This window comes from Oculina patagonica, chromosome 4 (assembly GCF_052425735.1).
Source record: "Oculina patagonica isolate OP01 chromosome 4, crgOcupat, whole genome shotgun sequence".
Taxonomy (NCBI): Eukaryota; Metazoa; Cnidaria; class Anthozoa; order Scleractinia; family Oculinidae; genus Oculina; species Oculina patagonica.
Window position 1 is genome coordinate 35,480,050 of NC_135761.1, and position 26,217 is coordinate 35,506,266.

The window sequence follows — 26,217 nt, forward strand, 5'->3', positions numbered from 1 at the left end:
TTTGGGGAGAGTAACTCTCTCCGCTCTCTTATCTGAAATACGATAGAAAGAAAATTTTGGGGAGAGTAACTCTCTCCGCTCTCTTATCTGAAATACGATAGAAAGAAAATTTTAAGGAGAGTAACTCTCTCCGCCCTCTGATCTGAAATACGGTAGAATGAAAATTTTGGGGAGAGTAACTCTCTCCGCTCTCTGATCTGAAATACGGTAGAATAAAAATTTTGGGGAGAGTAACTCTCTCCGCTCTCTGATCTGAAATACGGTAGAATAAAAATTTTGGGGAGAGTAACTCTCTCCGCTCTCTGATCTGAAATACAGTAGAATGAAAATTTTGGGGAGAGTAACTCTCTCCGCTTTATGATCTGAAATGCGGTAGAAATAAAATTTTGGGGAGAGTAACTCTCTCCGCTCTATGATCTGAAATACGGTAGAAAGAAAATTCTGACTAAGAGTAATTCCCTTGGCTCTCTGATCTGTAATACCTAACGGTAGAAAGAACATTCTGGCAAAGAGTAATTTTGCTCTCTCTGATCTGAAATACGGCGGGCGGAAAAGTCTGAGAAAGAGTTATTTCGCACTCTCTGATGTGAAATACGGTAGAAGGAAAATTCTGGCAATTAGTAATTCTCTCCGCTCTCTGATCTGAAATACGGTAGGCAGAAAAGTCTGACCAAGAGTAATTTTGCTCTCTCTAAATCAGGCAGAATACTCATACTCTCTTTACGTTCATCATATTGAAGGCACTTTCTCTTCTCAGTATCTTTATATTAGACCGTCGGGTAAGCTGTAATAATTGCATTGCTTTTACGATCAAAGATGCCTGTCAAACAATAACAGGGAGCTTGCGATATGCCATGTACTCCAAGTTGCTGTCTAAATTTCTTTTGAAAGACAAAATTATCCTTTTTCGTTCTGTGGGGAAAACGTTCGTGTGGCCCTCTGTAGGCTTCCATTATAATTCTATAGATTTCTTGCACATCACTTGACAGAAAATAACTTGTCTCTTTAGGTGCTGGGAGCATATGCCTCTCAATTATATGTTCGATGTTAACTCGCACTTCATCATCGCTTTTTCTCATAGTGTGAGTACTTCTTGTGTAGTTTTTTTCCATCTGTCCTCGTTTCTTCAGGTTCAAGTCTCAAGACGTTTTTTCGTCCTTTACGTAGTTTCCTTGAACAATTGTAGTCTTTGTTCTGGAAGTCTTCCTTCCGTGTTAACTTTACTTCTTTGCTGATTTCTGCTTCTCACCAGTAGCTTGCTTCTCCTGTTACAGAGGTCTTTACTGTTTAGCAGCTTGCTTTCTTCTGCTGTTAGCAAAGCAGTTATGTGTATATATTTACGATTGTTGTGTAAATAAAATTGTAAAAAAGCAGCTTTTTTTTACAAGAATATATATTTGTAAAAAGGCTGCTTTTTATGTAAAAAAGCAGCTTTATTACAATTATATAATTGTAAAAAGCAGCTTTTTTACAAGAATATATATTTGTAAAAAGCTGCTTTCTTACGTAAAAAAGCAGATTTATTACAGTTATATAGTTGTAAAAAAGCTGCTTTTTTACAAGAAATATCTGCATGTATGGCAGACAGACCTTTTACTTACAAACCTAAATTTGAAAGGAAACCGGCCATACACATTTTCACACATTTAAATACAGAATGACACTGCCAGATAGTTCTAGTAAGAGCCTTTAAAGCGTACAGAAAGATTCAGAACACTTGCTTTAATTGAAAGAAAGCTACAGCCTTCGAAGCATTTTTTACAAATATATAAGTGTAGAAATGCAGCTTTTTTACAAAATATATTATTGGAAAAAAACAGCTTTTTTACAATACCGTTTTTTTACGCCATACGATTTTTTTTATTCAAATTTTTATTTTATACAATTTTTGTTATCATCATAGAAAAAAAAATTGGATGTTATTCTCTCAGAAAAAGGCAGAAAACTTTGACTAAGGGTATAAATTTTGCATCCTCTGAAATACAGCACACCATACTTTAGGAAGGTTTTGTGTATCGTCCCTTTGAAATACGGTAGGCAGAAAGTATGAGAAAGAGTAATTTTGCACCCTCTGAAATATCAGAAACACTGCCCACCCAAAAAATTAGGAAGGTTTTGTCTATTGTCCTTTTGAAATACTGTAGGCAGAATTGCAGCGCTTGTAGCGATTGTAGCGAAGGTCTCTGTTGATTATTCGGTAGACGTAGCGCTTGTAGCGACTGTAGCGATTGTAGCGATTGTAGCGAAGGTCTCTGTTGATTATTCGGTAGACGTAGCGCTTGTAGCGACTGTAGCGATTGTAGCGAAGATATTTGGTTTATGCATATTGACAGTATAGACGCTAGTAGATGTAGAGATTCTAGGAGAAGTATTGGGTGGGTGTGTGGTAACGGCATTTCACAGTGGAATCCGAATAAAATTGGTTCCAAAAATCGGGGCTACTGGAGTGGAGTGGAGCTACAGTGTGCGCAAGGGGAATTTCAGGACATCTCATGCCTTCATACATGAAGTACTTGTTTAGCGTAGCCATTAAAACTTTCCGCATGATCAGCAGTTTAAAGACTGTGCGTCGGGCCGTGTTCGAAATGTCTCGACGAAGAACTTGTACTTCTCGGAGCGACTCTGGCTCTGAGGAAGAGGGCTCTTCTCCCCAGCCGAAAAGTCACTGCTCAGTTTCCAATAGAGATTATGAGGTAAGATTGTCATTGTGAGTTTGACTCCGGTCTGTTTTCGAGACAACCTTAGGTTTTAACCAAAATGCCAGCCAAAATGACTGACTGATTCCTCCCTTTTGCGAGGAATCAGCTAAATGTGCAATGCAAATTATTTTGAAGACAGTTACATATAGCATTTAATCTCAGTTTCTTCTGCCAAAAGAAACAGAGTTTTATACAGCAGAAATATCCGGATTTCTCAAACCTCCCGATTTCTTGAACCCATTTTCCTTTTCCTTCGATAGTAAGCTTAATTTACTTCTCTGTAATATCATCCCCGATTTTTTAACCTTCCGACTTTTCGAAGCAATTTTCGTTTCTCCTTGTGGTTCGAGAAATCGTGATTCTGTTGTAGTAGATATTTGGTCTAGGTGGTTTTAAGCTGAAAAACAAAGGATCAATATCTAGAACAGTCTAGAAACCTGATTCAAACTGGTCTCTGACATTTGCAGAATGCAGACTGCAGACTTTATGCTCCGGTTAGCCGAATACACACTCTGTTTTGCCTACTATTCACTCTCGACTGGTGAGCTTAAAGCACTTTGGTTAGCCTGTTGACGGTTAGGCTTCATTAATGGTAATGGTATCATGCATTTTCAGAGCTGTAAATAACAGCCGGTCATCTGACATTGGCCAACCAAAATTTGCTAATGTCCGACTAAATCCCAAGTGTGGTTGGAGTTGATGTCCGGACAATTTTTTATCTCAGATTGGCAACGATGATTAAAAAACTGTCTGACCATAATCTTGTTTTGTCCAACCAAGGTGGTGTCTTTGAAGGACATATTTCCTTTCAAGTGAAAAAAATTTTTTTTGCAAGCTAAAAAAAAAAGAGTGAATGAAGAAAATTTTCATCAACGTTGAGGCCTCTGGACCTTGATGTACAACCCACATTTTATCGGTTTTATTCTGTAAATTTCTAAAAAAGCCATATAATTATGTATGTTAGATATTTCCCGGGAGATTTGGTGCTCTAACCGGGAGACCGGGAGATTTGATAAAAAACTTGGAGACTCCCGGGAAAACCGGGAGAGTTGGCAGGTATGCCATTCTCCAGTCTGCAAATGTCAGACACTGGGCCGGATTGGAAATTATGCTAGCTGCAGAAGCAGGTGAATTTCATTGACTCCTGAATTATTTGTTAACATTTTGATGAAGTCATCAAAGTAGCTAATGAAACTGATTTTCAAAGTTGAGCACCAAATGCAACTCTGAAAAAGAATGCTCAGGTTAATTTTTTGTTTCTTTTGTCTTACTGCGTATACACATAGAACACATCAGGACCACCCTTCTTATCCAAAGATGGAGAGACCTTTTACAAAGGCAAACAAACAACTAAAAAAATAGCGGATTTTTCGCTGGAGTTAATTGGAGAGGTGCATCAAAATGGTCATGCCAGAAAGGATGCAAGCAGAGAAGGCAGATGGCTTGTTTCAATGACGTGCTCAGTCTTCTCTTCCAAAGAAACAAGGTACATTTTGTATAAAGACTTCAGTTACAGTGTTATTTAATCTATATGCTGTAAATAGCACCAATTCTTATGGTAGTCAGAGCGCAACAAGTGTCACATGGTTATAATCCACTTTTTTTTAATAAAAACACAGTGTTTGTCAATTAATGTTTGTAAAGTGGGCACGGGAATCCCACACAAATCCTTGTTTCTTCTTGAATCCTACCAGAACAGGGCAAACTTAATAGGCCATCCGAATGTTTGAGATTGGTAACTTTTCCATTCAGGCAAGGAAAAATATGATCACACTCGTTGTCTGATTGACAACCATCATGTAGGAAAAGAGAACTTTTGTTCTGTTGATCTTGGATATAGAGTACCGTAAAGTTCCGTGTATTAGCCGCACCCGTAGATAAGTCGCACCCCCAATTTGGAAGCTCAAATTTTGAAGAAAAAAAAAAACAGACAAAAAAGTTTGAAGTTCAAGTGAAGTTCTGTTGGTAAACAAACAAGGACGAACAAGCACGGTTTCAAAACACTGACACGGCAGTTGTTGCAATGTTTAATATGAATTGAGTCTTATGAAAGCAAAATTTCACTTGTCATACCTTCTTTTTAGTTTGAGTACTTGTGATTGTGTCGGTAATTCTCGGACGCAACAAAGTTTTCAGGTTGTTATATGTTTATTCAGTGGTGTCTTGAAAAGTTTTTTATAAATACTAATTAGGCCTTTGGGAGTTCCAACCACAGATGTTTCTGTAGAACAAACTTCCATTTAAAAATGTACTTCACCATTTAAAAATGTACCTGGTATTTTGGTTAACTTAGTTCATGAATCAACCAATAGGATTGTAAATACATTATTAATGAGATCTTCATAAACTAAGTTTATGCATCAACCAATCAGAACCTGTATATAATCTGAACCATTCTTCATATAAACTTAGTTTATGAACAAACCAATCAGCTTTAAGAATATGTAAAACATCATTTCTAAATTTAGGTTCATCTGTTTTATTTATATCAATGTCATACAATACAGACAACAATAGGTTAGGTCTTGCTGGAATTGTTTAGCTTGTTACAACTCGGTTTTATTTTGCAAACTCACGTATTTTTTGAGAGATTTAAAAAAGTTCTAGGATTCACGTTTGTTAGTTTTATTCTCCGCATAAAGCGAAGTGCAGTCGGCAGATGTACATGAAAGAATTATAAAATTTAACGGATCATATTTCACCAGACAATGAAAACTAATTTTTTGCACGAAAACCAAAACATATCAGCAGTAGTACTTCCATTACATTACATGTGCGTGTTAAAAAAAAAGATTTCTGTGCGTTTTGATACAAAATATAGCGAGTGACCGACGAACCGAATGGCAAACAAAGCGCGCGATGCTTATTTAATTGAAGCGATTAAATATTCACAACACCGTAGTCACGCATTATTCAGCGGATCGCATTTCAGTAGACTTGATCATTCTAGAATGATGGAACTATATTTTTGAACGAAAAAATAAGTGACAGTCACCAGTTGTAATGATAATAATCCAGAAATGAGGGAACTAAGTTCCTGAGTGAACGAAACCATCGGGAACAAGAATATTTATTCGTTACGAGTTCAATGTGAACTATTTTTAGACCACCACGTTTCCGCTTTCGGTAAACAGTCTGCGGCCCGCAAATACATCTCCTTCATTTTTATCCTCTGCATTGAAAAAATATCAAGCAATGAGCTATTTTTTAATGAACGGATAGTCTATAGGACGCGAGAAAAACATCGCCGATACAGTACTCTGTAACGTTAGCTTCTCGTTCTTTCAGCCGATGACAGACAATTCCGAATCGGTAATGAACGAATGTTTGATGATTTCTTTGCTCTCGGGTCAAGGGTCATTAAAGCTAATATTCAATTTCCCTCAATTGCCAATAAATACACACATGCTACATACATGTACATGCTGTACAATTCAATTCTAAATTCAAGTGCATATTTGTCGAAATATGCATTGCTTATTTCACGTGCTGGTATGCAAATTTATATCGAGCTGAAAATTACGGACTTATAATATAAATTTATTTTGAATTTACCTGCTTCATGCGCTGCTTTCCTTGAAGAAGAACAGGAGAGCTGTTAATATAGATGAATACCATGTTAATCTGCATTTCACTTTTCACATGTGCCCCATGGTTTGACATCTTGTCCTCCAAGGTCCACAAAACGCCACAGCAGATTTCGCGCCATGACTTGCTTTTTTGGCGGGGAGTTGACTTGTTTCCCGACTGTGAGCAATATTCTTGGTTGGTATTTTTTTTTCACCGGTATTCTGAAGAATATTTTCCATCATTGTTTTGAATAAGAAAAATTGCTTTCCTGTATTTTGTTCCTTATTTTTTCCCACCAGTAAATACCTTCACAGAGCTACATAAATCACATAACCTCCTTGCCACTGCATATTTATCACGACAAAGCGGTCAATTGTGTCACGGCGTGGTCTTTTATTTGTGCAATTTCGCAATACGCTTCTATTAATTGATAACAGAATGCAATCTGTATGGGCAAACGGGAATATTAGTTAAAGAGAAGACCAATGAAAACGAACTTAGTTTTTGTGACTACCACCTGGGGGAGGTGGTTGGATACGTCCTGAGTTTCGAGCCCTTTATTTACAGGAGTAGTTTTTTGTATACATGTACCTGAGAAAGAAAAAGGTGCCCTTTTTACATACCTGCCGTTGGGTCTGTTTTCCCCATTCGCTTTACTCTTAAAGTCTTAAAATCCCTACCCCTACATATGGCCTGAAAAAGGTACCCCTCCCCGTATAGTCAACTATAATTATGGCGTACCCCTCCCCCACCCGGGTTCTTATAAGCTTGATAGCATGATGCATGTAACAGTGTGTATAAATTACCGGTATGTAACCTTTGTCACACTGTTTCGTAATGAGCACGTGTCTGTTCTGCATGTTTTCTAATATTGTCCGATCTGTTGTACTTTTCACCATTCCAAAAGAAACGCAAATATGCTGTTTTGAATAAATTTTTTTATCGACAACCAAAATTTTGTTCACGTTGTACATTCTAATTTATTAGTACGAAGCTTCTTTTGGAAGCTTTGCTGTTAATCATTAACACTTGGCGCAACTCAGTATTGAGACATTCAGTAAATTTCCCGACACGTGAAATGCATTTTGTTTTCGCCAATAAAATAAATCGACCACGCTTGGTAATATATATAGTAACTAGGCGGAATACCGTACCGTAGAAAATGATTGCTATAAAAACACATTTCCAACCCATTATACCATTCGACTGTCGGACCGTCCCGCATGAATTTGGGCAGTAGTAGCGCGCCGGGCAGTCACGAATGCGTGTTTGTTGGAGGTTGCAAGTTTATTTTTATTTAAGTTTGATTCAATTGAAAATGATGCCTTTTCGCCATATCTTAACAAACCTAAAATTGTTGATTTCAATAGGTTTTGTTGATGACAAGCAGTTACAAATTGCGATTGATCAGGTCAAAGCTTCATCCGTTCTGAAGAAACACCGGGAGTAAAAAACATTCCTCAGTATCCCGTATTGCGTTACTAAGAACAAGAACAAGTGTTCACACTTGCCCGAGTCTAAAACCCTGGGAATTGTTTTCCTATCACAAATTCAGTTACTCGATCTCGGCGCACGTAACCATCCAATTTATAGGAGTTCTGTAAAAGAGAACAATTGCTACGAGACCACAGGAAACACAATTTATAACGGTGACTTAAGAAAGAACCTGTGTGTGTTTGTGACAGCCCTCTGAAGAACTCTGAACTGTCGGACTGTTTCGTAATGAGCACGTGCAGTGTCTATACTTGCATGTTTTCGAATCTGGTCCGACATATTGCGCCTTTTCATTATCCCGTAAGCAACGCAAAATTATTGTTTTGGATGGATTATTTTAGGAACAACCAAACTGTCTTTCGCGCTGGAAGTTGTGATTTATCAGCTCGAAGCTTCTTAGAAAGCTTTCCAGTCAATCATTAACACTTGGTACGCAATCAAACATTCAGTGAATTTTCTTACAAGCTTAAAATCGGTTAAAATGCATTTTGTTTTCGCTAGTAAAAGAAATCGATCACGCTTGTAAATACAGTTACCGGAATGCTGTAAAAAAATTTACTGCATATAAAATGTGTTTATAAAAACACATTTGCAACCCGTTATGTTATTTGATTGTCGGACCGTCTCGTATGTTTTTGGGCTGTCAGTAGCGAGTACGTGTTTTGTTTGCCCGATGTTGCAAGTTTAGTTTTTATTTTTAAAACTTTTATTATGCCTTCTCAATATCCCCCCACAAACGCCAAGCGAGCAAATTCGTCTCCATTTTACAAATTGTGATTTATGAGGTTCAATAACACTTCTTCTGTTCAAGGCTGAAGAAATGTATTTATGTCGCTTACCACGTCACGTTTCTAAAAAGTGGAACGAGTGAAAGTATTGTACTTGAAGTTTAAAATCCTACGGTATGTTTTTAATCACTGTTCACAAATAAATCATTCGATCTCGGTACATTTTATCAGCTAAATGTATACGGGGATTTATAGGAATTCCGTTATTAAAAAGCGATTGCTACGTACGAAACACGCACATTGCGAACGAGGACTTTTGTATGCCATTGTGAGCGCGCTGATTGCCGGGCAGTTTCGTAAATACATGTGTCTGCTTTATAATGCTCGCATTCTTTCTAATTTGGTTCGACAGGTTGCGCCTTTCCGCTATCCCTTAATAAACGTAGAAATGTTGTTTTGGATAGATCTATTTTAACATAACCAAAGTGTCTTTCCGTGCTAAAAGTTGTAATTTATCAGCTCGAAGCTTCTTTGGGAGGCTTTCAAGTTAATCATCAACAGTCGTTGCATAAGAATCGAAACCTAACTGAGAAGCTTACTGCCAGAATACCCGTGGTGACGTCTACTTTTCACAGCTGCTGAACGTACGGTTCTGGTGCTGCTTGTTTCCACTGTTTTCACTGTTCTGCCATGCTCTGTCTCGCTTGCCAAACCAGCCTGCGTGCTCAGCTGTTTTGCTCTGTTTGGACTGGGGGGATCCATAGGATGTTTTGAGACCCAAGATAAATGACGAAGGTGGGTGTTGCCCCCCCCCCGCCCCCCCCCCCCAAAAAAAAAAAAAAAAAAAAAAGAAAGAAAGAAAGAAAGAAAGGAAAACGGTCGTAATGATTTGAAAAAAAAATATAAATACCATTTTATCGCCAGCTATATTATTCTTGCAGTGAAGCAGATCGATAGCAAAAGGTCTTTGGAACAATATTTCCTGTTTATCAAGGATTGATAACACTGAACCGACACCATATTGGGCCACATAAAATTACTGAGGATAAAGATCTGTGTCGTCATACCGGGGTGTGTGGGTGACCAAAACATCTTTTTTAGAGGAAGTGTATCATTGTGGGTTTAGGAGCGGCAATAAACGAACAACGAAAAATAAGAAACTGTTTTATTCGAACTAAACTGGTGTCACTACGCAGTTGCTGATAGCACTCACTCACTCACTCAATCCTCTTCGTGCCATTGGGCACATAAGGCCGTTAACAGAGTCCACCACTGCTGCCTGTCCTTTGCCTTCTTCCTCAGCTCTCCCCAGCTGACTCCGCTTGCCCGCATCTCGTTTTCAACTGTCCGTCGCCAGGTCTCTTTTGGTCGTCCCCTTGCTCTTTTCCCAGATGAAGTCCAGTGCATAGCAACTCTGGAAATTGATGATGGATCCATCCTGAGGACATGTCTGATCCAGCGCCACCTTCTTTTCTCCACCTCAGAGTTGATGTTGTTAGTTGAGGTTGCCTGGCGTAGCTCTGCGTTTGAAATGATTATGATGTTAGGCCAGAAGATGTTCAGAATGCGGCGAAGACACCGATTTTGGAATATGTCAAGTTTGTGACAGATGACTTTTGTGGTCTTCCATGACTCGCACCCATACAGCAACGTGGTGAGAACGTTACTCTTGAAGAAGCAGAGTTTAGTCTTTAGGGTGATCATCTTGCTTTTCCAGACGTTCTTGAGAGAGGCAAATGCTTGCCCTGCCTTGAAGAGCCTCGCTTTAATCTCTGACTCTGAGTCTCCATTGGTGGTCATCTTGGAGCCAAGGTACGTAAACTCGTTGACTTCTTCAACTATCTTCCCACTGTTTTCACTGTTCTGCCATGCTCTGTCTCGCTTGCCAAACCAGCCTGCGTGCTCAGCTGTTTTGCTCTGTTTGGACTGGGGGGATCCATAGGATGTTTTGAGACCCAAGATAAATGACGAAGGTGGGTGTTGCCCCCCCCCCCCGCCCCCCCCCCCCCAAAAAAAAAAAGAAAAAAGAAAGAAAGAAAGAAAGGAAAACGGTCGTAATGATTTGAAAAAAAAATATAAATACCATTTTATCGCCAGCTATATTATTCTTGCAGTGAAGCAGATCGATAGCAAAAGGTCTTTGGAACAATATTTCCTGTTTATCAAGGATTGATAACACTGAACCGACACCATATTGGGCCACATAAAATTACTGAGGATAAAGATATGTGTCGTCATACCGGGGTGTGTGGGTGACCAAAACATCTTTTTTAGAGGAAGTGTATCATTGTGGGTTTAGGAGCGGCAATAAACGAACAACGAAAAATAAGAAACTGTTTTATTCGAACTAAACTGGTGTCACTACGCAGTTGCTGATAGCACTCACTCACTCACTCAATCCTCTTCGTGCCATTGGGCACATAAGGCCGTTAACAGAGTCCACCACTGCTGCCTGTCCTTTGCCTTCTTCCTCAGCTCTCCCCAGCTGACTCCGCTTGCCCGCATCTCGTTTTCAACTGTCCGTCGCCAGGTCTCTTTTGGTCGTCCCCTTGCTCTTTTCCCAGATGAAGTCCAGTGCATAGCAACTCTGGAAATTGATGATGGATCCATCCTGAGGACATGTCTGATCCAGCGCCACCTTCTTTTCTTCACCTCAGAGTTGATGTTGTTAGTTGAGGTTGCCTGGCGTAGCTCTGCGTTTGAAATGATTATGATGTTAGGCCAGAAGATGTTCAGAATGCGGCGAAGACACCGATTTTAGAATATGTCAAGTTTGTGACAGACGACTTTTGTGGTCTTCCATGACTCGCACCCATACAGCAACGTGGTGAGAACGTTACTCTTGAAGAAGCAGAGTTTAGTCTTTAGGGTGATCATCTTGCTTTTCCAGACGTTCTTGAGAGAGGCAAATGCTTGCCCTGCCTTGAAGAGCCTCGCTTTAATCTCTGACTCTGAGTCTCCATTGGTGGTCATCTTGGAGCCAAGGTACGTAAACTCGTTGACTTCTTCAACTATCTTCCCATGCAGGGTGATCGGCGCATCTGAGCGGTGGTTCATTCTCATGTGTTTGGTTTTCTTGGGGCTGATCTTAAGACCAAGCACAGCAGCTGTAGATGCCAGACCTTCGGTCATAACCTGCATGTCTGTGTGGCGGTGGGCTAAGAGGCAGATGTCGTCTGCAAAATCAAGGTCGCTGAGCACATCATAGAGAGTCCATCGAATGCCTCTTTGATCTTGTGTAGCGTTCTTCATGACCTAGTCAATACAGAGACAGATTAGAAACGGAGAGAGTATGCACCCCTGCTTTACGCCCGTTTGAATGGTAAATGGCTCTGTCACCTGGTTTTCACAGATGACCTGGGCTTGGCAGTCATGATACAGCATCCTGATGATATTCACTACCTTGGATAGTATTCCGTAGTGTTGAAGGATGCACCATAGCGTTTCCCTGTGGATGCTATCAAAGGCTTTTTAAAAGTCTATGAAATTGGCATAGACTGTGCTGTTCCATCCCTTCGCCTGCTCAAAGATCTGCCTGAGAGTAAAGATGTGGTCACTGCAGGATCTCCCTTTACGGAAACCAGCTTGCTCTTTACGAATGTCCTTCTCCAGGGCAGCACTCATGCGCCCTAGTATGATCTTGCTGAAAACTTTGCTTGTGAGACTCAGGAGTGTTACACCCCTCCAGTTATTACAATCAGACAAGTCTCCTTTCTTGGCAAGCCTTACAATCAAGCCAGTCTTCCAATCTTCAGGCATGTTCTCGGAAATCCAGATTTCTTGGAAGATCTTCTGAAGGATGGTGGATATCAGAGTTTTTCCCGCTTTTAGTAGTTCAGCGCAAATTCCGTCTGCTCCAGGGGCTTTGCCGTTTTTCATCTCCTTGATGGCCTTCTTGATTTCTTGGATTGAGGGGGCTCAGTGTTGATGTCAACGTCTTGAGTGGCTTCAGGTATCGAGGCTGTGTTTTCAGGGTCTGGTCGATTGAGGATACTGCGGAAATGCTCTTGCCATCTCTTCAAGTTGTCATCTACTCGAGATAGAATTCTGCCATTCTCATCCTGAACGGGCCTGTTTCCTCTGCTGTATTCACCCCGAAGTGTCTTCGAGATGGTTTATAACGTCTTCAGGTCTTGCCGTGCGGCAGCCCCTTCTGCTTCCTCAGCCAGGTTCTTGACGTAGTCCTTCTTGTCCCTCTTGGCCATATTTTTAACATCCATATCCAATTCTTGGTATTTCTTTCTGCAGCGGTCTTTCACCCTCTCCGATCTTGTTGAATTTATCTTCTCCTTCATCTGTTTCCTTTCATTGATCTAGCCGATCTTGTCCCATGTTCCTTGCTGTATCCATTCTTCTTTCTTCCTTCTTCTGAATCCCAGAATCGCCTCTCCTGCTTCTCTCACTGTCTGGTGGAAATTGCTGAGGTCATGTTCTCCCGGTTCTTTCCCAAGGGCTTGAAAGTGGTTTCTGAGTTCCAGCTGAAATGCTGTCTTTATTTCTGGAACTTAAAGTTTGGCGGCATCGATCCTCTTTGCACTTTCTTTTCCCCTCTTGGTTTTGCGCAGTTTGAAAGCCAGCGTTGTCATCAGCAGCTGGTGGTCACTCCCAACATCTGCCCTCTTCGTGCCTCCACATCTGAGAGCGAGTTCTTCCATTTGCTGTTGATTATGACGTGATCAATCTGCGTATGTGTCTTGCCGTCAGGGGATGTCCATGTCATCTTGTGGATTTCTCTGTGCGGGAATAGGGTTCCACCAATAGCCAAGTTGTTCTCCACGCACAGGTCACAGAGTCTGTGTCCATTATCGTTGATGTTACAACACCCGTTCTTCCCCATGATCTTCTCACAGCCTTCATTGTCGTTTCCAACGCGAGCGTTGAAATCTCCAATCACACACAGCACATTGTGTGATGGTACATCTTGAAAAGCTTGCTGTAGCTGGTCGTAGAAAGCATCTTTCTGTGCCTCCTCTGTATCTTCTATGGGTGCGTGGCAGGTGATGACAGTGAGCTTGGTGTACTTAGAGTTAAATCTAGCCATGACGAGTCTTTCCCCCAGGGATTTCAATTCCAGCAATGCTTTTGCTGCTTTGTCTGACAAGATGATTGCTGCACCTTCTGTGTGTTGGTTGTCCTCTCGTCCAGAGTGTATCACTGTGTGTCCAGATCTTTCCTTCGCCATTCCTGACCCTACCCATCTTGCTTCACTTTTCCCGATGATATCATTCTGTATCTGTCCATCTCCTTCACGTCTTCTTCTGCAGAAGATGATAAGTGGTTTGTGTTGGTGATTGTAAATTAAACATATGTCAAACAGCAGTTGGTAGGCGAGGTGAAAACAAGCCCTGGACTTCGAACAAGGCCGTAGCTTGGAATTTTTGACGGGTGGAGAGCGCGATGGGGGCAGTAAAAGAAAACAAAAAGAATTCGAGTGGTAAAATGATTACCGAGATTAAAAGTTTTAAAACTGGTTTTGCAGCCGCAAAATCACATTTTGTCCAAAAAATGATCGGAAAAAGTATAGATGCTTCTCCACTTCAACGTTTCAAGTAATTGTGGGACCAAACAAAATATAAATCTAAGTACTAACTAACATAGCTCTGACTAAGCGTAAGGTTCAAGTCTCTCACTAACGCCAGTTTGCTTTCATATTACAAATGGATTCGGGTTCGAGAAATTAGCCTGTCTAACGATGAATTAACAGCTTCCCTAATATAAGCCACTTAACTTTTCCTCATTCATCCTGGAATGGACAAAGAAACATGCGTAGTAATGAGAATGGTCATGATCTTGTGAATGGCTGAAAATGTCTGAGGAACAATGCTGACTCTGCGTCTGTATAGGCTTTTTCTTGAGAAACAGGTTGAATGTTCAAAGGTAAAGAACTTCTCGTGGAATTCAACATTTCATTTTGATCACAGGTGTCAGTGTTCATTGCTGTCAAAAGCTAGTCTGAGAGTAGCAAACCTTTGTGGCTTTGGAAGAATCTGGTGTGGATTTCCTGGAATACATGATCAAAGTATGGAAATACCACATTCAATTTGTCGCAATCACTTGCAGTCTGGTCAGAGATACACCCTGCATGACTTGCATAAGCAAAATGGCGCTGGATGTTGGCAGTGCAGAGGTTCCCACAGCCCCAGCAATTGCATCAATGTCATCAATCCGGTTCCACAGCTTCTTCCAAAACTGATCTGTTCCGTAGTTTTGCACGCACACTCTTGATATGTGGATATCTTTGTTTGCTTCACTAAGGTTGCAGTCTTTTGCTTGATGTCTTTGTAAAAACAGTATAAAAGTTGAGAACAGCTAAGGACATACACTTTAAATAACTTTAGAGACGAAAATACGCAGTCGCTCGATTTTCTGCATCACCTCTTGCAATCTGCTATGCTTTCCAGCGCTTGAACTACAGGACCATTTTTGTCTAACAAAACTGAGAGTTGCAAATTTAGCTGTCCAGTTAGCTGCAGTGTGCAGCTAACAACTTGGCTATTGCGTCATGATGATTCCGCATTAAAACATTCACAAATGCACATGGGCTACTTTCGACGGCAAAGCCGTTAACACCAGATCAACCGTGTGACAAGAAAATGGCGAGTTGGATTAGCAGACATTGGGAGTGAACACAACGTAGTTATCACAACTGTACGGTTACGCTTATGCAGAAGAGTGAAGAAACCAAGTAACAGGAGGTATAACAAATGGAAATTTATGGTACCAGAAATAAGAAATCATTTTTTAATCAAGTTGAAGAAAGGATTCATGCAGCTGCCCTGCAGAGAAAAGTACACATCTGAAGAATTAGGCAGCCACTTCAGCATGAACACCAAGTTGAGGATGTCAGTGTAGCAGCCGTACACCCTTATGCCTGTAAAACATGGTGAATGATTAAAAGTGATGAGGTAAAGCTGAACGTCTTGCTGTACACAAGGGTCTCCGTCGTATCGCACCTTTATTCACACATTCAAGAGAACACTCAGCGACTAAACATCTTTGCAAAGCAAGTGGGCCTGAACATCAGCAGCAAGAAGACTAAAAGTATGGCTCTGAACACCACCAACAGAAGCCCAGTCCTGGTTGAGTGATTTATTTAGTAGTGGGTAACACACATGCATCAACAGATCTCGTAGACTTGCTTTATTTCCTCCGATCGGTTTTCTCTTATCTCGCAGACTTTATCTGGGATGTTTAACAAGATGACCACAATGGCTTGAAGGAACTCATTTTCTACCAAATCTTATCTACAGTATCGATAGAACGTATTTGATTAACTAAGGAACATATTGCATGCCCTATGTTATTTATAGTACCTAAAAAGTAGTCCGTGTGATCAGATAGCTATTAGCTATAAGCTGCTTCTAATACGTATTTTCTATATTTTGTTTTAGAAAAATGAGCATTCCCAGATAATAGTCCTGGAAAAACACCTGTATGGGAGGCCTACCAAAGCAATTTGGTGATTCGAGTTGTGGAGTGTTTGTACAAAGACTTCACTTTTTTTTGCTAACGAAATCTAGCGTTTGGATCCACGACGTGGAATACATCCAGTGACAAGACACAAAAAACATTACTTCAATATTAAACGCATTTCATTAAATAAGATACTTAAAACTGAAACAATTTAAAGAGAGCTTAAAACATTTTTACTATCCGATATGCAATCATCTAAAAAACAATTAAGTCTCAATAGCAACCATATTTTAGTGTTTTCAAATTCGGTTCTCTTTACTTTTTTTGACAAGTCGCAGAAGTTTTATTGCACGGAACAATAAACCTAAACTTTCATCAAGTTTGAGTTATTTCGAAAAACAAGCCACCCAACTGGCCGCAAAGGATTGCCACTTTAATTGCATTCCTTGTTTTAGAATTGTATTTGTTTTGGTTTTTTGGGTTAAATTGCACAGTGAAGGGCGTTATTCTTATCAAAACTGTTGAAATTGTCCTTTCTCGCGTTTTTTAATCAAAATTGTGAAATGCTTGAAAACAGCTTTACTGCTATTGTAGGTATATCGTAAATCATATGTACTGGAAAAACAAATAGGATAGTTTTTTGCTTCCCTTGCAAGAAAGCGTCGAACTGTGTTATGACATCGCTCTTGCACTTTTGGATGAAAAGAAATAGACGTCCTGCATATTTTTACATGTTTTTGTGAAAAGATGACGATTTTAGATAGAAGTTTCATGTGAAAGGGATAGGGATACTTGTCGGAGAAATTTCAATTAAATCCCCAAAAGAGACCATTCTGGGGCGTGGCGCAAGCTTTCTTGACCCCTAAAAGACACTCTTTTTTTCTTCCTTTGGTTTCTTAACGTCAAGTTACATTTTGAGCCGGACACCAGTAAACTCCACAAGTGTCAGAAGTACTACAAATGTAACTGTAGCTGTAACCTTGCAAAGAGAGTACCCACCCTCAACATTTAACCTGTATTGATTCCTCCTATAATGGCAAAATGGTATTCAATTATGACTTTTCGTCGTCGCTTTCAAACAAAACTTTATCGTCAGTGAAAAAGTGATTAGATGTTTCTTTTGTCAATTTAACACACTGTTATCTCTTTCCTGTGCATTTACCGCAGTGTATGTTGCAAAATTAACTTTTAGTACAAAAAAATTAACGACTTCACAAAAATAACTATTTACGTGATCTGCAAAAATAACGTCACGTTATGTGCAATCAGTAGTCCACGTAACGGCAACGGTCCGGGGTGGGGTAAGGACTCCAACACTGAAGGTCGATGAGAGGATCATTATACCTTCTTACATGTGTCCAGCTTTGATTGGTAGCCACGAAACTGCCTTTCGTTTTCATTGGCCCTCTCATTAACTAATATTCCCGTTTGCCCATACAGATTGCATTCTGTTATCAATTAATAGAAGCGTATTGCGAAATTGCACAAATAAAAGACCACGCCGTGACACAATTGACCGCTTTGTCGTGATAAATATGCAGTGGCAAGGAGGTTATGTGATTTATGTAGCTCTGTGAAGGTATTTACTGGTGGGAAAAAATAAGGAACAAAATACAGGAAAGCAATTTTTCTTATTCAAAACAATGATGGAAAATATTCTTCAGAATACCGGTGAAAAAAAAATACCAACCAAGAATATTGCTCACAGTCGGGAAACAAGTCAACTCCCCGCCAAAAAAGCAAGTCATGGCGCGAAATCTGCTGTGGCGTTTTGTGGACCTTGGAGGACAAGATGTCAAACCATGGGGCACATGTGAAAAGTGAAATGCAGATTAACATGGTATTCATCTATATTAACAGCTCTCCTGTTCTTCTTCAAGGAAAGCAGCGCATGAAGCAGGTAAATTCAAAATAAATTTATATTATAAGTCCGTAATTTTCAGCTCGATATAAATTTGCATACCAGCACGTGAAATAAGCAATGCATATTTCGACAAATATGCACTTGAATTTAGAATTGAATTGTACAGCATGTACATGTATGTAGCATGTGTGTATTTATTGGCAATTGAGGGAAATTGAATATTAGCTTTAATGACCCTTGACCCGAGAGCAAAGAAATCATCAAACATTCGTTCATTACCGATTCGGAATTGTCTGTCATCGGCTGAAAGAACGAGAAGCTAACGTTACAGAGTACTGTATCGGCGATGTTTTTCTCGCGTCCTATAGACTATCCGTTCATTAAAAAATAGCTCATTGCTTGATATTTTTTCAATGCAGAGGATAAAAATGAAGGAGATGTATTTGCGGGCCGCAGACTGTTTACCGAAAGCGGAAACGTGGTGGTCTAAAAATAGTTCACATTGAACTCGTAACGAATAAATATTCTTGTTCCCGATGGTTTCGTTCACTCAGGAACTTAGTTCCCTCATTTCTGGATTATTATCATTACAACTGGTGACTGTCACTTATTTTTTCGTTCAAAAATATAGTTCCATCATTCTAGAATGATCAAGTCTACTGAAATGCGATCCGCTGAATAATGCGTGACTACGGTGTTGTGAATATTTAATCGCTTCAATTAAATAAGCATCGCGCGCTTTGTTTGCCATTCGGTTCGTCGGTCACTCGCTATATTTTGTATCAAAACGCACAGAAATCTTTTTTTTTAACACGCACATGTAATGTAATGGAAGTACTACTGCTGATATGTTTTGGTTTTCGTGCAAAAAATTAGTTTTCATTGTCTGGTGAAATATGATCCGTTAAATTTTATAATTCTTTCATGTACATCTGCCGACTGCACTTCGCTTTATGCGGAGAATAAAACTAACAAACGTGAATCCTAGAACTTTTTTAAATCTCTCAAAAAATACGTGAGTTTGCAAAATAAAACCGAGTTGTAACAAGCTAAACAATTCCAGCAAGACCTAACCTATTGTTGTCTGTATTGTATGACATTGATATAAATAAAACAGATGAACCTAAATTTAGAAATGATGTTTTACATATTCTTAAAGCTGATTGGTTTGTTCATAAACTAAGTTTATATGAAGAATGGTTCAGATTACATACAGGTTCTGATTGGTTGATGCATAAACTTAGTTTATGAAGATCTCATTAATAATGTATTTACAATCCTATTGGTTGATTCATGAACTAAGTTAACCAAAATACCAGGTACATTTTTAAATGGTGAAGTACATTTTTAAATGGAAGTTTGTTGTAGATAAGCCGCACCCCCGATATTTGACTAAGATTTTAAGGAAAAAGGTGCGGCTTATACACGGAACTTTACGGTAAATCATTCTTTCCATATTTAACAACTTTAGTGTAACAAAAAGGTTGGCAACACTAGGATTTATTTGTAAACGCAACAGACACGCTTCTACAAATTAATATGCCTAAAAGATCATTTGCCTCTTTTAGTCATGTTTGATATTTTTACCTGTAAACCCTGTAAACCATGCTGTGTCATGCGCAAAGTCAGTGACCCCCACACTCTTTGCATTTCTGACACTAGTAACTTATTAAAAATCTAACTGCAGTCAAAATTGTAAAAAATCTATCAACTAGAAAATTTTTGCACCAATGCCCTTAATTTAAGTGATACAGTGAAACCTTAATTTAACAAACCTTTATAATAATATGGAGGAAGTCCTACGCATAACAAAATAAAGGAAGAACCATGCAAGTTATAACCAAACCTATTTTGCCAGTCCTTTGTCAAAACATGAACATGTATCATTGTTTTTGTTTTGTGTGTGTTTTTAGAACCGTCACTTTAACGGCAAGTGATTTCGACACGAGCAAGACTCTTTTAAAACGGCTTAGGTTCTGTTTCCCTGATAACTCCATCCAGTTAGCACCACCAGATAACCTCATGCAAGCATACTGGCAGTGGCTGCAATCATCATATGATCCTAATAGAGCCAGAAAAGTTTACCAGACTGACCACCTTGGCTTGCAGGAAGACAATTACTGGCTGTTGGATAAAGAGGTATCTTTTCTACTAGAATGTGGGAAAGTAAAGTTTTTAATGCTTACATTTAGTGTTACAGACTCCCCGGTCTTGTGTACAAGGGTGTGCTGCTGAGTCTCCGAGTCTCTGTTCCAGACAAACATTGGAAATATAGGTAACCTGTTCCAGACAATATACACAATGAGTACAATTTGAAAAAAAGGATTTTGATATAAAAAACACTGGAGAATATCACAAAGTGTTCACTTGACTTCGTCTTTGGCATGGAGTTAAAGCGAGGATGGGAGGGGAGTTTTGTAGTTATACTTAATCATGCTTACCGTAATCAGGATTCTGAGGAAAAATTGACCCTGTTCCAGAGAGAAAGGCTGAATTCTATACCCTGTTCCAGAGTCAGAGGCAAAAAAGCATACCCTGCTGAGTAGCACATGACATATATACCTGTATAGCCATTATTGTGGGTTTTTACTGTATATGAGATGAAGGGAAAAAACAAACTGGTGCCAACAATTTCAAATCATTGAACAATTTAAAGCAACAATAACATTAATGTCACTAACTTACCATTTTTTTAATTACAGATTCACTTGTGGAATAATTCCAGTGTGGCAGAAGACAAAAGACTTTATTGTCTTGCCACTGATACAAAAAAGAGGGCCACAGAATTCAATGAGAGTTTGCTAAATGAGAATTACCTCCTGCATGTTTTAACAAGGTATTTAATTTGTTCATCTGGTAATGCATCTACTGCAGTAGTGTACATGTACATGTATATTTCTTCCCAATACACTGTCAACACCTGTTCATTCAGACCCAGTCAAAGGTCATTGTGAAGAACAGTTCTCCAAAAAACCCTGTCAGTCATTTGTCAGTCAATTGTAAGATACAGTGTATCTGTTGGCAGACAGTTGGCTGTTTGTTGGCTGACTGTCAGTCATCTGTCGGCCGTCAGTCGGTAAGGTGTTGGTTTAAACAAGTTGTCAGTATACAATGTTTATCTGCTTTAATCGCTTTCTGCATCGGGTTTACTCCTGTGTGTACTACTCTATTTTACAGTAAAATTTCTGTTTAGGAAATTGTCGGTAACCTGTCGGTGGTCTGTCGGTAACCTGGGTAATTTTGAAGAACAGCTCCCCAAAAAACGACTGTCAGCCAGCTCATTACCCAGTCAAAAGCAAACAAGCAAGTTTTCTTTTTCAAAATACTACCCACTATTAGTAGAAACTCAACCGTGTTCTATTGAAAATCCGCGAATCTGATTGGTTCTCCCACTGTTTTCTATTTGCTGATAGAAAACGACCGTGCGCTCGTTGCTCATTTAAAGATTTTTTTTTTCATTTTTGGCTTATAAGAACGTAAATTTGTAGGTTTTTTTACTGCAGTCCTTTAAGAGTTTCTACTAAAACAATTAGACTACTCGCCCTCGTTTTCTATGAGCAATAGTCAACTCGGCTGCGTCTCGTTGACTATTCGCTCATAGAAAACTCGGGCTCGTAATATAATTGTTAAATATAATTTATATTTTTCTTTAATATATAGGGTAATGGAAAAATCATCTTACTTCACTGTTAACCAGAACAGTTTTAAAATGGCACTTTCATTCTGTTTGACAAGGCTCATAAGATTGAAAGAAACTGAAGAAACTTGGGGTATGCTATAATTTACTCTCTGGTAAAAGTACCCATAGTATTATGCTAAAAACATTAAGGTTATTAATTGTTTAGTAAATGTATACCTGCCAACTTTTTCTGGGTTAAAGGCGTCAGATTTTTATCCTAAGAGTGCTAGGATTTCTGGAGATGACACGACCATTTCCGAAGATTCCCGAAGATGTCTGAAGTATTCCGAAGACGTTCCGAACACATCCCGAACACAGTCCCAAGACTTGTTTTGCTAAACACGACCACATTCTCAAAGCTTTTCTTATCAAAACTCTGAGATTTCAGGGAAAGTATCGTCATAAACTCAGGTTGCATGGAGTTTTCGTTTCTCACATTGGTTTGAGTTCACATATTTTTGGAAAGTGTGCCATTTATGGTTGTAATAACTCACATTTTTCAACTAGGCGTGAGAAATTGGTTCGTAAGCGTGAGTTGGCATGAGATCGAAGTTTTCAACTCGCAGGCGTGAGACTCACGCCTAAGGCGTGAGAGTTGGCAGGTATATAAATGTATAACGTCGACATAGTTTTAGTTGTACAAATGTGATATGTTTATTAAGTAATGGTACACTATGCCTGAAAGCAAGCTAGGCAGTTACCTCAGTGTATTCATGTAAATATTTTTTTCTGTCAGACATCTTTTGTTTTCAAATTAAATATTAAGCAAACTTTTTTCTGTTCAACAAGATATTAGTTTGTGAAGAATTTGTCTTTTTTGATTTGATCAAAATGGCAGCTTTTTCAATAGTATTTGTTGTGGGGTTCTTGTTCTGTTGAGTTAACACACTGAACATGCACTGTCATTCAAACACTGTAATTCACTATAATTCTAATATTAATGCTTTTACTACAATAAATATTGTACTTGTATTTTGCTGGTAATAATAGTGGAGCTCCCAGCGGCCCGAAGTGCCGCAGAGCAGAGCCCTATACTTGTAAATCCATGCATTTGAGTTTAAACGGTCATCTTGGCTAGTGGCATGGTTCGCGGGCACGCGCGTCTTATGACGGAATCGTGCAAGATGGCGGCCATAGTTTGATGGTAGAGAGGCGGCCTTTAAAATTTAATGGGGTTTGAAAAGAAAAACAAGAAGCAAAGAAACAAAATGTGGCTGACAATTACGTGTAGAAAGTAATCGACCGCCAAAAAACTGGACATTGAGAGACATAATTGATCGATGACTTTCCTGTCTATCTGTAAAGCCAGCATCGTACATGAAGGAGCGTTCGAAAGCTAAATTGGGTTTCACATAAGCTTCATCAACAATGGATCTATCTAGAAACCAGAGCGCTGGCTAAAATTGAGTGCGTGGCTGCTTGTTCGCAAGAAAATGAAAAGCTTTTCAGATGTACCACAGACAAGTACATTTTTACCTGAATCAGTCTATATGTTCTGATATGTTATTTCTTTACTGCTTACATATAACTGCTTTTATTCTGCAATGCATACCCATGGAGCGATATAATAAACAAACCATTTTATTGCTATGGGGTAAAAAAAGAAAAGAAAAAAACCCTGACCCTTCTGGGATTTGAACTTACGACCTCCCACGCCGCGTACTGGCACCTTCTCGATTGCGCTAATCCGACAAGCTCAGTGATACAAGACGAATAGGCTATATCAATGTAATAGATATTGTGGGGTCTACTAAACTGCTGCGAAACTGTAACAGGATCGCGAAACTATTTTCTATTGCTAGAAAGCAGATAATTTATTGTATTCTAAAGTAATTTTTCGTGCCATGAGAAATGACATTTGCCCTGCTTTAAGATTATTATTTTTGTCGTACCGCAGACATTCAGTCTAACCGGAACGTGAGCGATTTAAATTTGTCTTGCACCTATAAAACACCAACAACAACAACAAGCTTTATTTGCATGACTGTAAATTTGTTACAATATTGCAAAAGCATAAACTTATTAAGTTATAATAATAATAAAAAATAATAATAAAATAATAGCATAATAAAAAAAAATGATTAGATATAAAAACGTTGATAGTATTTTGTTACGTACATCAAAACAAGATGATATAAATTTAATCAATTGCATGGTCACAAAATAATCGGAAGAATTCATTAATTCTAAAATCAAGTCAGGCACTGGTAGCCGGCTGACATTTAAGATGATAGGTTGTAAACAGTGCTTTGGCCGCTTATTCACTAGAATGAAAACATTGTAAGCTCCAGTGAAAATTATATAAATGTGGAGCTCCGCTTTTAGGCTTGCCTAAATCTATATACATGTATTAGTGATTTAATTTCATTTTTTCTGGTTATTACTAAGTTGTTTGTTTGTTTTTGTTAGGTGAAAGCAACATAGGGCTCCTATTTTCCAAAGAGAAGAACTGTGGAAAGAGTTTGACATTACGTATCTTAGCCAAATTACAGGGAATGAGATCCCAACGTGATGGCCTACTTTTTTCTGGAGGAAACCAGAATACCTCAGGAACATCAAAGTATGTAACCCAAGACTCCCAAAACTTACCCCCCCCCCCCCAAGATTTCTTGCAGAAAAGAAGAAGTGCTCTGTTAGGTCACCTTTTCTAAGGAAACAGCACTACCACATCGTGTAAAGGATTTTTACACACGAACAAGTCTTACTAATAATTTGCGGTTTTAACTTGGCACCACACAGTTCACAGGAATCCCACTACTGCAGGAAAAATGTGAGATGTGCTTGTGAGAGTTCCAGTATAAAATATAGACTTATCTTCTGTGCATACATTACACTGAGTACAAAATACTTTGCTCTAGAAATAGTACCACAAGGAGAGCACAGGGTTTTTTAAATCAAATACTGTTTTTTTTTTTCATGCTTAAAAAAGGGCCAAAAAAAGGGCCTAGCTTCAAACAAGTGCCCCTCCTAAGAATATTGATTAAGTTTCCCCTTCCAATTAGTGGGTCAACATTCAAATAAGGTTCTCCCTAACTCCAATAAATTGTTGATTACGCTTAATACTTGCAAAGTTCTCCAAGTATGGTAATTGTGAAGAACAGCTCCCCGTAACCGACTGTCGGTCATCTGTCGGTCGACTTTCGGTCGTCTGTCGGCCGACAGTGGGTCGTTTGTCGGCCGACTGTCGGTTGTCTGTCGGCCGACAGTCGGTAGTCTGTCGGTAACCTGTCGGCCAACAGTTGACCGACAGTCGGTTACGGGGAGCTGTTCTTCAAAATTACCAAAAATTGAATGCAAAATAATAGCGGTGTGCAGTGAAAGTGTTATTGCAGAGTTGGTATAACCACTGAAACATTATGCTTTTGATTAAAAAGTGAAACTTATTATTATTAATACTATCTTTTTTCAGCAAAGTTGTGTTAGACATACTTTCCACAACCACTCTTGTAGTGATGATAGATGACCCACTCTTTTCCAAAACTCTGGGTGAGTTCTTACAACAACTTCAAGGTGGACTGTCTCAAGGATCTGTAAACTCTGGAATATGCACACCCAAGGGAAGCATCCTCATCAGTAGTAACAGTGATGCAGTTGAAAGGTATCTTTTACCTTCAATACAGGATTGCATGGTGTACTCTGTCTAAAGTGTATGTGACATTGTGGAATGTTTAATTATAAGAGCCCCTGACTGGAAATATCAAGAATCGCTGTGCAGGATCAAAAAATTGAAAATCCTGATAGTTTGCCAAATGAATTTTGGAGAACTTTGTTTGAAAATAAAATTTGTAGTTTTCCAGAAGGTTGGAATATAAGTTTTGCTTTGTTAACTGAATAATTAAATTACACTGAAAATTGGCCAAGTCTTGCTTCAAGTTTAATTGTAAATAAGATCCAAGTGGAACTTATTCATACAGGTTGCATTACAGGTAAAATTAATAAAATGCAAATGTTACCAATTAAAGTGAATAGCAAAGTTTTGTTTTTGCCAGTCAATGCCTCAATTGCCCATTTTACTCCATATTTTAATACTGAACAGTATAAATATTGATTGCTTTAATATGTGTTTTAATTCTCCAAGTTACGATAGTTGTTCTTAACACCTTCAGAAAATTTACACCATTGACATGCAGGTTTTTTTAAAATGAAGACCAATTTACATCGTTCACAGAGTGTGTCAACTTAAATGCATTTTTATCTTTGTCTTAGTGCTGTAACACAGCTCTTAAAAACTCTTTAAAATAAACTAATGAACAACAGTGAAGTCTGAGACACAGGTTACACAGCAAGTGGAAATTCCCACAATGCAAGAAGTGCTGTCAACACTCAGAAAGAAAGGTTTCAATTTCAAGTTAAAAAAAAAACAAAAAACAAACAGCATTGCACATCTTTTCGATGGAAAAGACTTTAATACATGCTATTTTACCGACTGGTTTATTAAGCAAAAGCTTCCTTTTTGTTGTCATTTAAGCATTTGGCTCCGGAATGAGAACTAAATATAAATTGTGAAACAGGGATTTGCTTTTACATGTAAGTTACCATTATATTGTTCATGCAATGTGTTGACTTATAGGCATTTAAATCACCATGCTATCATGCAATCTTCCTGACCTTTCTTGTTTATCATTTCATATTTACCCAAGATCGGCTCGTAGCCACTTTAATTTGTCAGGAAATATCCTAATAGCTAATTTTTGGAACTCTGTGTCTGATACTGTCAAAGATACAGATTCTCTCTCAAGTTTTAAAAATCAACTGAACAACATATATTTC

General features: G+C 38.8%; 1 protein-coding gene across 3 annotated transcripts in view; it reads left to right on the forward strand.

Moving 5' to 3' along the window:
- The first annotated feature begins 2,554 nt into the window (after positions 1 to 2,554).
- LOC144652248 (uncharacterized) overlaps positions 2,555 to 26,217 on the forward strand; it is a 79,852-nt gene continuing 56,189 nt past the window's right edge. For all 3 annotated transcript variants that reach the window (XM_078512271.1, XM_078512272.1, XM_078512273.1), the window contains exons 1-7: positions 2,555 to 2,693; positions 3,986 to 4,185; positions 19,682 to 19,907; positions 20,471 to 20,604; positions 21,429 to 21,538; positions 23,857 to 24,007; positions 24,857 to 25,045. In XM_078512271.1, coding sequence (XP_078368397.1) covers positions 2,586 to 2,693; positions 3,986 to 4,185; positions 19,682 to 19,907; positions 20,471 to 20,604; positions 21,429 to 21,538; positions 23,857 to 24,007; positions 24,857 to 25,045 — 1,118 coding nt within the window. In that variant the 5' untranslated portion in view covers positions 2,555 to 2,585. The remainder of the gene's footprint in view (positions 2,694 to 3,985; positions 4,186 to 19,681; positions 19,908 to 20,470; positions 20,605 to 21,428; positions 21,539 to 23,856; positions 24,008 to 24,856; positions 25,046 to 26,217) is intronic.